The following is a 14,788-nucleotide window of genomic DNA, read 5'->3' on the forward strand; positions in this document are numbered from 1 at the left end:
TATTCAATGGTGTAACCATTACTGAAATCCCACTACCAACATCCTGGACATTACCTTTGAGCAGAAACATAACTGGACTTGTCACATAAACACAGTGGTTCTAAGAACAGGTCAGAGGCTAAGAATACTGCTGTAAATAACTCTTGACTTCCCAAACCTGACCACCATCTACAAGGCGCAAGTCAGGCATGTGATGGAATATTCCCCACCTGCAGCTCCAACAACACTCATGAAGCTTGACACCATCCAGGAGAAAGCAGTCGGCTTGATTGGCACGACATCCACAAGCATCCACTCCCTCCACCACCAATGCTCAGTAGCAGCAGTGTGTACTGTCTACAAGATACACTGAAGAAATTCACCAAAGACAGCACCTTCTAGATGGAAGTTCCTGATTTACAGCATCTGCAGTTCTTATCATTTCCATCTAGAAGCCCCGGGGCAGCAGATACATGGGAATACCACCATCCTGACTTGGAAATATATCACAGTTTCTTCGTTGTTGCTGGGCTGGGTCAAAATCCTGGAAGTCCCTCCCTAAGGACTTTGTGGATCAACCTACAACATGTGTACTGTGGCAATCAAGAAGGCAGCTTACCACCGCCTTCTCAAGGGCAAATTGGGATGGACAATAAAATGCTGGCCAGTCAGTGATGTCCACATCCCATGAGTGAATGAATAAAAGCCTTTTTCCTTACCATAAATTATTTACTTTCTTTGACCTTAAACATTAGTATCAGTGGAAATCTTACTACATAATGTATCTATATTATCAGGGACAGACACCAGCATAGTAATCCATACGTCATTGGTAAGAAAGTGGACCAGTGCTGGAAAAACCTAATCAGGCCAGGTACACAAGTGTGCTACCAAATTTAACAGAAGACATTGTTATAATTGTTTTTCTTGGGTAAATGGGAAAATTGAGAGGATAGTGCATTGAAGATGTGAAAACCTGCAGCAGCAGGCCACATCTGGGCATCCTTGAACTCTCCCCATCATTTGGGCCAGGGCAGGGAGTGAGCAATTGGGCATGAAGAAGCGGTGGGTGAGAGGGGAATCTAAATGTATGGAGGTAGGTCAAACATCTCCTTTGGCCATGGAAGAGCTATCCTTGCTGACAAGTAAAATCACACTTAGCTTCTTGGATTGAAAGCTCCCAGTTTCCTCATACTATCAGGTTTCCCATGTCATGGCAACATGTAATTGTTACATTGGTGCTTTCTTTGGAACTGGGAATAATACAGCAGGTAGACAAATGGTAAATCTGAACAGAAGCACTTTATTATTGATGCTCACACCTCCACAGCCAGTTCTAGACTGGGCCCAATCTCTGACCCTCCGGGTCACCTGACCAGCTCTCTTGAAGGAGCAACACACACCCAACTACATGTATATTCCTTTACCCCTTTATTTCCATAGTCCCCTTATCAATATGTATACATCCAACAGTTAAAACCATTATACATGTATTATAGCTAACATATATACATTGTCAGGCAGATATATATAAAAGAAACATGGAACAAGAAAACAACCTTTCTGTAGTCTGTATTGAAATGATCAGCCTCTCAGGGGCTGGCGATTCCTCAAAGACCATCTCTTCATCTTTGTAACCTTCTCTAGTGTAGTCTCCTGGGCTTCCGAAAGCTCCTGTTGTTCTGCAGGTACAAACCTCTCTGGCTGTTGTTGCCCTGTGATACTGCTGTTGGCTCCTCCCTGGGTATGGCCAATCCTGGCTCGGAGACACATGACTTGGGCGACACCACTGGTCCTATCTCGAGCAGCTCGGTATTCTGAGGGATGTCCTCCCATTGGTAGGGTGCGGCAACCAGCTGGTTTGTGTGTTTACTCCAGATCCATTCATCCCATGTCTGTACCATATATAGCAATGATCCTGTTTGAGCCACTAACACCGCTGGAATCCATTTCTCCCCAAATGTATAATTCCAGGCCAACACAGCCTCTCCTCTTTGGAATATTCTCAACCGTGAGATCCTCGCTCTTCTGACCATCTGTCATTCTTGATTTTGCTCTGCCACCTCTCAGGTCACTTCTGGCCGCAGTAGGTCAAACATGATCCTCAGCTGGTGGTTGAACATTAAGGATGATAGTGAGCACTGGGTCATTGTGTGAGATGTGTTCCTGTATGTGCTGAAGAACTTGTTGATTCACTGTCTCAACAAACGTTCCCCTTTTAGGCCTATTTCAAGGTTTCAACAAATCTCTCTACCTGGCCATTTGTTGAAGGGTGATATGGATCTGATCTGGCATGTCTGACTCCATGATTTTCCAGGTACTCCTCAAACTTTTGAACCATAAACTGTGGACTGTTGTCAACATGACTTGTTTGGCTGTTCCCAGTTGGGCTATCGTTGCTTCTGTTGATATTGACTCTTGACCACCATCTCAGACCACTTGGATTAGGCATCATGACAGTAGTAGCATCTGTTCCTCTCCTGGTCCTGCAAAATTACCATGAATTCATTGCAATGATAATTGAGGCCATTCCCATGACTGAAGGGGCAATAACAGTGGCGTCTTTCTTATTAATGCGCAGGATAAGCATGATCCCACTTTGTCCTCAATCTGGGAGTCCACATTTGGCCACAAAAATAGCTCCTGCCAATCTCCTTCATTCGCACCACGCTGGTGTGCCCCTTGGTACACCTGTTCCAGCACCTTTCGTCATAATGGGGTGGAATAACAATGCTCATTCCTTACATTAAACACCAGTTCGATACGGACAGCTCCCATCTCCTGGACAGGTAAGGGTATAATTCTGGGTGGTTTCTATGACTGGTCTTCCCTCTCAGGACTAAGTCCGCCTCTTGGCTCCAAACTGGATTGTTCCGAGTAGCGTGCTGCACCTGATTCACTGACAGTGGGACCTTGTTATCCTGGGAAAAGTATATAATTTTCATGTTTCCTTTGAGAACATCTTTATTTCCAGTAGTGGCAGCCTTGTTAGGGCACTTGCATTGCCGTACTTCTCCGCCTGTTGGTATTTGATCACATGAGTATGCTGACAGAGCCAGTGCCCATTTCTGCAGCTGTTTTCCCGTCATTGACGGTATCCCCATATATGGCCCAAAAATATTGGTTAGAGGTCTGTGCTTTGTCAGCAGCACAAAATGCCAGCCGTAAAGAAACGTTAATGCCGAACATGATGCTCAGTCCATCTTTTTCAACTTGAGCATAATTCTCTTCTGTCTCTGTTAGTGTCCTTGATGCGAATGTGTTGGGTCTTTCTTCTCCATTCAGTAAGACATGCAGCAGTACAGTGCCAACCCCATAAGGTGAGGCACCACATGCAAACTGTAGTGGTAACTTCGGGTCAAAAATTGTAAGAAACACTTCTGACCTTTTTAAGGCTTGCTTCACCTCCCAGTAAGCCGCCTCACATTCCAGGGTTCACTTCCATGTCCACACTTTTCCAACTGACCAATGCAGGGTTTTAGCACAGTTGCCACATCAGACATGAACTTGCCTTAATAATTTACAAGTCCTACGAACAATTTCAGTTGAGACACGTTCTCTGGTCTAAGGGCCTTACAATAGCCTCTAATCTTCTAGGGTGCCTTGTGTAGTCCCTCGCTTTTGATTTCATGGCTCAGGTATTCTATGGAGTCCTTAAAAAAAAAACTCCATTTCTCCCGTTTTACTTGTAGACCGTGTTCCTGCAACCTTTTTAGGGTTCCTTCTACATTTTTCAAATGTTTCTCTTTAGAGGATCCAATAATCAAAATGTCATCCAGGTAACACTGGACTCTAGGCAATCCACTTAAAATTTTGACCATGTCCCTCTGAAATAGAGCCGGCACTGACATGATGGCAAAAAAAAATTGGCTTATAGCGGAACAGTCCCCCGTGTGTCACCATCGTCAGTGGTGGCTGGGACATCTTCGCGGCCCCCATCTGTAGGTAGGTCTACAACAGATTCATTTTTGAAAATTACTTTCCCCTCAGCCATTCCACTGAATAGGCCATCCATGAGTGGAAGTGGGTATTGATCTGCACTCAGGGCTAGGTTAACTGTGACCCTAAATTCACCACAAATCCTGACCATGCCATCTGTTTTTCAGATTGAAATGGTGGGAGTGACCCATTCGCTGCTGGTTACTGGTTCTGACTTTTCCAGATTCACTAGCTGTTCCAATTCTGCCTCCATTTTAGGCCATATGGCTTATGGCACCAGGCACGCCTTCAGTCTCCTTGGATGAGCCTCTGGCTTTGGCTGTAGTTTCGTTTCAGCCCCTTTCATTTACCCCAGGGTTCCTTTGAACCCGTCTATTTACTTGTCCAGGATCGCTTGCAAACTCATGTTTGAGTCCATTAGCTGATTAAACAGGCCCAGTTTAGCCTTAATTTTTGTAACCAGGCATGTCCGAATAATGCAAGGTATTTGCCTTTTACAACGTAAGTGGCAATTATAGAGTCTTACAGCACAGAAACAGACCCTTTAGTCCAACTTGTCCATGCCGGCCAAATAGCCTAAATTAAACTAGTCCCATTTGCCTGCATTTGGCCAATATTACTCTAAATATTTCCTGTTCGTGTACTGGTCTAAATGGCTTAAGTTTTGTACCTGCCTCTACTACTCCCTCTGGCAGCTCATTCCATGCACATACCACCCCTCAGGTCCCTTTTAAATCTTTGCCTTTTCACCTTAAACCTATGCCTTCTAGTTATGGACTCCTCTACCCTTGGAAAAATACCTTGTCTATTCACCTTATCTATGCCCTTCATGATTTTATAAACCTCTAAAAGATCACCCTCTGATGCTCTACAGAAAAAAGACCCAGCCTATGCAGCCTCTCCTTGTAACTCAAATCCTCCAGTCCCAGCAGCAAAATTCTTGTAATTTTTTTCTGTACCCTTTCCAGTTTAACAGCATCCTTCCTAAAGCAGGGCATGCAGAATTGTACGCAGTATTCTAAGAGTGCCTCACCAATGTCTTGCACAGCCGCAATGTAACATGCCAATTCCTATATTCGGTGCTCTGACCAATGAAGGCAAGCTTTTCAAAAACCTTCTTCACCACCCTATCTGTGATGCAACTTTCAAGGAATTATGAACCTGCACTCCTAGGTCCATTTGTTCAACAACACTCCCCAGGGCCCTACCATTAACTGTGGAATTCCTGCTCTGGTTTGCTTTACCAAATTTGCCTTATCTAAATTAAACTCCATCTGCCTGTTCTCGGTCCATTAGCCCATCTAATCGAGATCTCATAATTTTAGATAAACTTCTTCACAGTCCACCAATTTTGGTGTCATCTGCAAACTTACTTACCACGCCTCATATTCTCATCCAAACCTTTGATATAAATGGTAAATAGTAGTAGACACAGCACCGATCCTTGGTACACTGCTGGTCACTGACGTCCAATCCAAATAACAACCCTCTTGTCTTCCGCCATCAAGAACATTTTGTATCTAATTACCTACCTCACCCTCCATCCAATGTGATCTAACCTTACTAACCAGTTTACCATGCAGGACCTTGTCGATGGCCTTTCTAAAGTCTATGTAGACAATGTTCACTGCTCTGCCTTCATCTATCCTCTTGGAAACCTTCAAAAAAAGATCATTCAAATTTGTGAGACATGATTTCCCAAGCACAGAGTAATGCTGCCTGTCCCTAATTAGTCCTTGCCTTTCTAAATGCATGTAACTCCTATCCCTCGGAATCCCCTCCACGATCTTATCCACCACTGACGTTAGGCTCACCAGTCTGTAGTTCCCTGGCTTTTCCTTGCAGCCTTCTTAAAAAAATGGCACAACATTAGCCACCTTCCAGTCTCCTGGCACACTACCTGTGGCTATTGATGACACAGATATCTCTGCTAGGAGCCCAGCCATCGCTTCACTAGCTTCCCACAATTTTCTGGGATACACTTGATCCAGACCTAAGGATTTATCTGTCTTTATGCATTTAAATTTTGTTCACTGTACTTTCACCAGTATTGTATCCACTTCCATTTTCACTATCTTCCCCTCTACTTTGTGAAGAACTTCAAACTGATCAGTTTCACCCTGTACCGACAAAATGCTTAACCAAAACTCTGCTGACTCCGGGCCTTCTGCTTCTTCTGCAGACCTAGCTGACTCCCTGCCTATTCCCTGGCCAGCGGCATATTCCTTATGCCTTGTCCTCAGGATTTTTTTTTTGACTCCCCTCCTTTTGTTTGGATTGTACAAGGCAATTTTGGGCAATGTGACCCATTTGCTTACACCTGCAGCACTGGGCTTCGAGTCTAACATGTTGACTTCTTGTGGCCATGCTTGCCACATGAGTGGCATTTTACGGTTGTTACCACATTCACTGAATTTCCATTACTTGATGCACCTGGGCGTTGTCAGCCAACTGGGTTGCTTCACTGGTGGACGACTCCATTGAGGTAGCAATTGCAAAAGCTCCTATGAAATTCAGGTCTTTCCTGGTTAGTAGCTTAGGTGGCTTCATGTTGGAGATCACAAACCAAAAGGTCTCACAAGGTATCTTAGCGGAACCCTCTGAACTCTCACTGATTTGTTAACCTCTTTAAGGCAGTCATGAGTTGGCTGAACGACTCTCCTTCATGCTGTACCCGTTTGTAAAAATGGAAACATTGTGCGCTCATTAGTGACTTGGATGCAAAGTAATTTCCTAACACTTCGCGTAGCTCTTGAAATGTCTTCTCTGTGGGATTCTCTGGTTGTATCAGACTCCTTACAATAGCAAAGGTCCTGCTCCCAATGATGCTTTTAAAAAAAGGTACCATGATGTCCTCAACTACTTTGTTAACTTTTAAGAACAAATTAAAGTGTTCCGTGTATAAAGTTCTATTTTCTGACTCTTCATCAAATGGTCCCATCGCACAAAATTGGTCTGCCATTTTCTTTTCCTGCCACAACCACTTGAGTACGGTAGTCGTTTGCAGCCCAAGTCCCCTTGGTGAACGCTCTCCATGTTGGTTGCTTCCTCACTGACTGTGCCAGTGTACAATTCCTTCCGAGCATCACCCGCAGCACGAGTACCCTCGTGACCGCGCTCTTCGATGACTTCAGTAGCTCCCGGATGCATATTCTCTTCTTCAGTCATCGGCCTAAGTTCCCTGATGACTATCACTCTTGGCCTGATACCCAGCACCTTTTTACCTAATGTTGACTGTGGCCTGAGTCCCCTCGTGACTGCTTCCCTCGCTGGTGTCTCCTTACGTATTTTCCGAAATCTGGGCGATGTCTCCTTCAGCGCAAAAAGAAAGTTGTTTGCACACAGTTTATGGGCCAAGTCTTACTTTCGTTACCACTTGCTATGTTTGTGATTTCTTTCGAACCTGGAATTATATGCCAGGTTATCAAATGGTAAATCTGAACAGGAACACTTTATGATGATGCTCACACCTCCACAGCTAGTTCTAGACTAGACCCAAGCACTGCTCTCTGGGTCACCTGACCAGCTCCCTTAAAGGGGCAGCCAGCTACATACATAACAGTCACAATGTTTAAATTTTAATCAGGCCTATAATTGCATTTTGGGAGTCTGATTTGCATGTATTGCTTAAGTGTTTAGCCTTTTGGTGTCAGGGAATTCACTCACAAGGAAACCTACTCATAAAAATGGTGGCAAGTATACATGTGGCAGATTGGAGAGGAATTCTCCATTTGAAAATGTTTAAAACCTCAAAATTATTTCTAATCTACTGGAGACTTGGTGATTAGGGGTTTTAATGTTGAAGTCCATGTGTCTGCTGATTACCTAATGCCCATACCTGTAGACAGAGGTAAAAATGTTTCAGGTGTTGGAAACCTATTATTTCCCAAAGATGCTGGAAGAAAAGGAAAACCGATGGCATCAACAGGGTATATATGTTTGTAACTCACAGCTTTTGGCACTTCCAAGTGAATAAGTCATGGTCTTAGTGGCATGGCACAACAGAAGGTTTCTAAGGATGATCAAGAGGTCAATAATTGCCCAATTAGCTGTTCCTGCCATTTCTGCTGAAAGTCCAAACTGGTCTTTGTATCGCAGACAGCAAAGGGGCAGGGGCAGAGCTGTGCTGTATTCTTTAAGGATTTTTAAAACTTATTCATGCGGTAGGGGCGGTGGTGTTATTAGTGAGGACAACGTTTATTGCTCATCCCTATTTGCAGCCGCTATGCAGAGGAAGACTGGCATATCCAGTGATAATGGTAATGATGATTTTGTGAGTATGACTATGTGAGGCTGTTGCTTGGATAGTCTGTTATTTAGCCTACCCAATTTAGACCTTAGTCCTCAGATGATGATAAGAAGGACTTTTCAGGGTTCACAAGCCTGAGTTCGCTGTTGTCATTTCTGGTGTCTTGATCAATACCAGATGGTCCGTGTGTCCATTTTTGAGATTGTAAGGGAACTGTATTATCTGTATGGATAGCAAGATTTTTACATATGTTTGTTAACACTTTATTTTATTTACAATTATGAAATATTGTAGAAGTAGAAATCTCAATTTTTAGACTATAATATTTTGAAATGCATTTAATTGAGCATGATGATTTTTTTATGATGAATTACAGATTTCAGAGACCTATGCCTTTTTGCCACGAGAAGCCGTAACCAGATTTCTAATGAGCTGCTCAGAATGCCAGAAGAGAATGCATTTGAATCCAGATGGTGCAGATCATAAAGGTAATAACATTTTGATACTTGATTCACTGTGAAATAATTTTAAGAATGACTGGATAATTTTTTAAATTAAATTTTTAAATTTAAAACAGCTTTGTTATAATGCTTTGAGCTCAGGTACATCTAGAGAAGCATGTCAATTTCTACTTAACAGATTTTCATAGACTGAAAGACTAGTCTGGAAAAGAAGATGATTAATTGAAAAATTCAGGAATGCACTGTGCTTCATGTTGAAAACCAGCCATTTTACAATAGTCCAAAAACCAGTGGAACATTTAAAATGCAACAAGATTGTGAAAATATAGTAAAGCAGTTGAATAATCCCTGGGAAACTACACGTCCTTTACAAAGCTTTTTCAGTAGTGATTTTTGAAGAAAGAAAATCAGTACAAACTAAAAGTTAAAATATGTCAATTAATATTTATGTAATAATTAGTGTAGAGCTATTCTTCTTTCCAAACATATGAAAGATGTAGTTTTTTCTTTTCTCTCACCTCCTCATCACATCTGAAAATCTGCTTTTGAACTTCCCATCGATCTGTAGGTATCACAGTGCTTCCCTAGTTATTTTGGAATGAGCGCATATACATTTTTGTGTATTTTCAGTATTGCTTTTGTGAGGATATTTACGGTAACAAACAATACCTCCTTGCCCACAAATAGGATCATGGTAACATTGGTAGCTAGTAAGATAATGCATTACCGCTAACATCATCCCTTTAAAAAAATTGTACCACGGCACTGTCTCTTTCCTCTGACGATTTCTCTGTGTTTGCTGCAAATAAGGCTCATGCTAGGTCCAAACACAGGAATATTGTCTGTGGCCAACAGAGTTAGTTTTTCGCAATAGGTGAATATTGCTTAGTACCTCAAAGGAACGTTCTTTAAACCTGTTGCAAAATTGTAATTTCTGGGAACTTCTTTTGCTAACTTTCTTTATGTCAGAATCCGTTCTCTTAAGTTTGCCTTTGGTCAGCAAGTTTTAGAATGGACCTATCTGATTGGTGTATATGGCAACTTTTGCATGAAATCTAAGGTAGGATTGAGCTTTAGATTATTAAAGATTACTCTGGATAAAGGTTATTAACAGATGTGTGTTGTGAATCAAGAAGGAAAGTGCAGCAACTGCAGTTGGCTGTGTTTCGTAAAAACTTGTAAAGCCAAAGAGTTCTTTAGTAGTACAGAATAATAGCTGAAAAAAATTAAGTAATTGGCCCAAACATAAAGATAACCATCAAAGTGGCCAACTGCAAATATGCAAACAGGCTCGGTGACCTCTTGCATCAGATGTCCCAAAGGCAGAATGCATCAGTCGGGCCATCTGTGCATGTGTAGTTGGTGTTGTTACGTCACATGAACATAGTGACATTGAGTGTGCATGAAGAGATGGCTGTACAAAAGTTGGATTTTTGGCTGGAAAGCTAGAGACTAAGATTCCAGGAACGGGGTGAAGGCTGGTAAAGTAGCTCTGGTTATTGATCAATGCACTCACAGTGGGGGAGGGACAGAGAGAGAGAGAGAGAGACAGAGACAGAGAAAGCAAGCAGCTTTGGGTTGAATTTGATCTTGGGTTGAGGGCAGACAGCATCAAGGGCTGTCTCCCTGCCTTTGTGCTCAACAGTGACCATCTCACTGAATGCTTGAGGGCTGGTTTAATAGACACTCCTTCTGATCAGAAAGCAGCTTCAGTGATTAGCACTGCCAGGTGGATTTTCTGAACCCATATGCTCCTGTGGCTGGTAGAGGTGATATTCGTATGGCACAGAGCTGTTGATCAAAGAAAGGCACTGTTGAAACGTTTCATCTTGTATTCATTAGGACAGAATCAAAGAAAGCAATAGTTTATGGTACATGAGAAAAGGTTGCTAAATGGTTGGACAGTTAGTTCTTATTGGTCAAGGTATTGGTATGGACAAGCTTCCCCATGCTTTTGTTTAATTCAAAAAGGTGCAATGCCTTGACATATCCTTTTATGTTTGCAGAGGACCGGGTCTTGCTCATAAGTGGATGTACTTTCTAGTAAGGAATGCAAATCCAACAAATCACCTTAAATTGGTTGTTGGTGTAATTCTTAGCACACATTCAAGGCAATCTGCACCAGATACTCCCACCAAAGTTGCTGAATAAGACATGGCTGGTATCTTGGACTTCTGATATAGGCCTGGGCTAGCAAGTTGGGAAAAAAAATTCTTCTGACTTTAAAGGATTACGGACCATTCCTCATGTTGGCATTATCTGGTGCTTTGCAGGTTACTGGTCATACAGAAAAGCCTTCAACTTATTTGAGATGGAGGCATGTGTTCACATTAAAGAATGTCACAAGAGTTATTATAAAAGTGTTCTGTACCTGTCTTGCTTTAGTCCTGTCTCTAGCACCTAGAATGTTATAAACTTGCACTGAAGGATTCTCTAAACTTTCTAACAACCTTTATCATCTCATCCTGTCATCTTCAAGTCTGTGTTTGTATAACATGTCTCCCTAGTCCCACACTCCATTTAAATTGTGCCATTAAGTTTGTATTGCCATTTTGTTTCTTCCTTCCAAAATGCATTATTTCATACTTCTCTGCATTAAATTTCATTGACTGTATTTTTTAATCCAATTATGGGATACGAATGCGACTGGAAAACCAGCATTTATTTATTTATTTTATTCATTCTTGGGATGTGGGCATTGCTGGCTATACCAGCAATTATTGCTCATCTGTAATTGACCTGGGAAAATGGTGGTGGACTACCTTCTTGAGCTGCTACTGTTTCTGGAGTGTCCCACCCGCAATGCCATGAAGAAAGAAGGTCCAGGATTTTGACCGAGCAACAGTGAAGGAACGTTGATGGAGTTCCAAGTCAGAGTGGAGGTGAACATGTTAATGGTGATGTTCTCATGCATTTAGTTATTGCAGTGCATTTTGTAGGTAATACACATGACGATACTACCACTGTATGTTGTTGGTGAAGGGAGTGAATTTTTAAGGTTGTGGCTGGGATGTCAATAAAGTGGACTACATTGTTTAGGATGGTGTCCAGCTTGTTGAGTGCTGTTGGAGTTGCATTTATTCCGACAGATGGAAGGTATTCCATTATATTTCTGGCTTGCGCCTTGTAGATGGTGGACAGGCTTTGAGGAATCCAAAGGTGAGTTACTTGCCACAAGATTCCTAGCCTCTGATATATTCTTGTAGTCACAGCACTTACATTGCTCATCCTGTTCAGTTTCTGATCAATGGTAACCTTCAGAGTAATAATGGTAAGGGTTTCAGGGATGGACAATAATCCCATTGAAGATCAAATGGCAATTGTTAGATTTTCTTTTGCTGGAAATAGTCATTTGTCTGGCATTAGTGCTGCACAAATGTTACTTTCTACCTGTCAGCTGAAGTCTGGATGTTATACAGGTCATGCTACATATAGATATTGACTGCTTCAGTATCTAACAAGTTACGGATGATGCTGAACATCATGTAATCATCCGTGACAGTCCCTATTTCTGATCTTATGATGGAGAGAAGATCATTGATGTCATGCTCAGTCAATGACAGTGATTCTCATTTCATCTCTGGAATTCAGCTGTTTTGTCCATGTTTGGACCAATTCTATGCTGAATTGGCCCAGCAGAACACAAACTAAACATCAGTAAACATGTCATTCTTTTGCAAGTACTGCTTGACAGCACTGCTGATGATCCTGCCACCCTTCCTATACTTCTCCAGATATTTGCCCTGTAGCCAACAGTTTTATCTAATGCTCTTGCAATCTCTTTAAGTGGGGTTAACATTTGTACACTCAATAGTGCAGTGTGTACATTTTCTTTTGTTGCACTGTTTCTGATGTATGAATCTCTTACTGTGGTTTGATAGTGCTGAGTCACTGTTAACAGCTGGGATCTTAGTTCAGTAATCTCTTTCAGGTAATTAGACATCTCCAGTTCTTTCTTAATTTTAATGTTTTTAAGCACCATTTGAGGCTCAGATCGAAACTTTTCAAAGATTTCTAGAAGTTCTATAACTTAGACTTCTGCTTCTTTACTGAAAGAAAATGTGAAGGCCTCTGTAGTTTGCTGCTGAGATTCAATCACAGACTCCAGTGTATGTTTGTACAGATTCATAACTTCTGATCACAGCTTTTAATATTGGCTTGATCCAACTAGCACTTGTCTTTTACTCCCTAGATAGCTTTTTGCTGGCTGTTTGTCATTGTTGAACAATCACTTGTTAGGCTGTTTCCATGGTTTATCAATTTTCTTTGAATTAATCAAGCTCAACTTGAAATTCTTTGCTCATTCATACAGTTGATTTTGGCCAGTAGAGGGACTGTCCATATTACCTGAAACTTCTGTGCTCAAGAGAATCTATGTTAAAGCTCTGAATCCCCTTTGTGCATGACTGAGGATCCCTTTCTAATCATGGATCTGCTCTTCTGATACGGTGCTCCCCCACCCCCTCCCCCACTTGCTGCCTGTTAATATTTTCTTGGTTTTCATTTGTGATTCAACTACCGTAAGTTCCTTTCTAATGTACCGTCACATTAGATTTTAGGATTTCCTCAAATTTGTGAATGGCCATTGCTCATGGCCTAACACTGGCAGACCCGTGATCACTACAATTACCAAAAGAAAATGTGAATGCTTCCATAGACTGCTGCTGAGATTCAATCACACACTACAGTCTATGTTTGTACAGATTAATAACCTCTGTCTTTTCATATTGGCTTGATCCAATTTGGATTTGTGTCTAGAAGGACAAAGGCAGCAGGCACATTGGAACATCACCACCTGAATATTACCCTCCAAGCCACTCGCTCACCATCCTACTTGGAAATGTATCATCATCACTTCACTATCGCTGAGTCAAAATCTTGGAAATTCCCCCCTAATGACATTGTGGCAATGTCTACAAAAAACAGACTGCAGCAGTTCAAGAAGGCAGCTAGCCATCACCTTCTCAAGGGCACCTGGGGGTGGGCAATAAATGCTGGTCCAGCTTGTGACTCCCACATCTCAAGAATGATTAGAAAGAAGTTCTCTTCTTTCAGTTCAATTTCCTGTAGCTTCAGTAAGGGCCCATCCATTTCTAGTGAGTACTAAGTTGTGGCTGATGGCACTGAGAATTCTGGATATCAGTCTCATTCTCTGTAGCACTCTGGCTTTGATCCCAGGAAGGATTTTATTTAACTGATTGTGGTTGCTGCTTCTACTGTTGTTCTTTGTTATCGGCGGGTTCAGTGCTGTAAATGTGCTTTTGATGTCTTTATCACTTTTGAGGAGAATCAGTCTTTTTTTCAGGACAAAGAGATAGCAGAGACTTCAGCAGAATTGCCACTGTCATTAAAAAGTATAGGAAGACCCAGGACCTCTTGTCCTGACTAATGACCAGCCTCTGTAGCATGTCTGCAATTGTTCTGAGAGTCTGTGCATGGCGATGAGCATGTTGATGTCATTCGTAGAATTGACGTCTGGTTCCAGAAGTCACAGCCATGCACGGAGATTGGAGGTCCACCCAGAAGTAAAGGAACAGAATTATTGGTTCTAAGGTTGTAATTTCTGCAGCGGAGCTTCTTTCATAGTGTACTGAGTCAATTTTAGCTTCTTCTGCAGTTGCTAAACAAATAAGATTCAAACCTCTGCAAGTGTCTTTGCTTAATAAAGAAGAGTGGTAGCTAGAGCTGATATCTCACTTCTATTGTGCCAAAGCATCCGCCCCCTCCCTCTAATTTTAATATCATTTGTGACCTGCAGTTGAATGGAAGCTGGTCAGTGAAATCCAAGTATCAGCCCCCTCGCATTAAAGGCCAAAATTTCATTTGCCTTCTTGATTATGTGATGCGTTTGCATGCTAAAATTTTGCGTTTCATGGATAAAAAAAAAATTCTTTTGTGCTGCCCGTTTTGTAGTCTGTTAAAACAGAATGTTTAGCAGTATGTAGGAATAGCTTAGGAGCTTGAGGCAAGTGAGGGCTGAGCACAAGGTTAACAATTATTAGTATTTATTGCCTGAAACTTCAAACACATGCATGGTAGACTGAAGATAACATGGTGTAGAGCTGGATGAACACAGCAGGCCAAGCAGCATCAGAGGAGCAGGAAAGCTGACATTTCGGGTCTAGACCCTTCTTCAGAAGGGTCTTTTTCTGAAGAAGGG

The 14,788-nt window shown here is 41.9% G+C and overlaps 1 protein-coding gene across 2 annotated transcripts in view; it reads left to right on the top strand.

Annotated features, from left to right (window-relative positions):
• Positions 1-14,788, top strand: part of LOC109913364 (nucleolar protein 4-like) — a 336,959-nt gene that overhangs the window by 45,747 nt on the left and 276,424 nt on the right. For both annotated transcript variants that reach the window (XM_048596355.1, XM_048596356.1), the window contains exon 3: positions 8,544-8,655. In XM_048596355.1, coding sequence (XP_048452312.1) covers positions 8,544-8,655 — 112 coding nt within the window. The remainder of the gene's footprint in view (positions 1-8,543; positions 8,656-14,788) is intronic.

Source organism: Rhincodon typus, chromosome 4 (assembly GCF_021869965.1).
Source record: "Rhincodon typus isolate 14 chromosome 4, sRhiTyp1.1, whole genome shotgun sequence".
Classification (NCBI taxonomy): Eukaryota; Metazoa; Chordata; class Chondrichthyes; order Orectolobiformes; family Rhincodontidae; genus Rhincodon; species Rhincodon typus.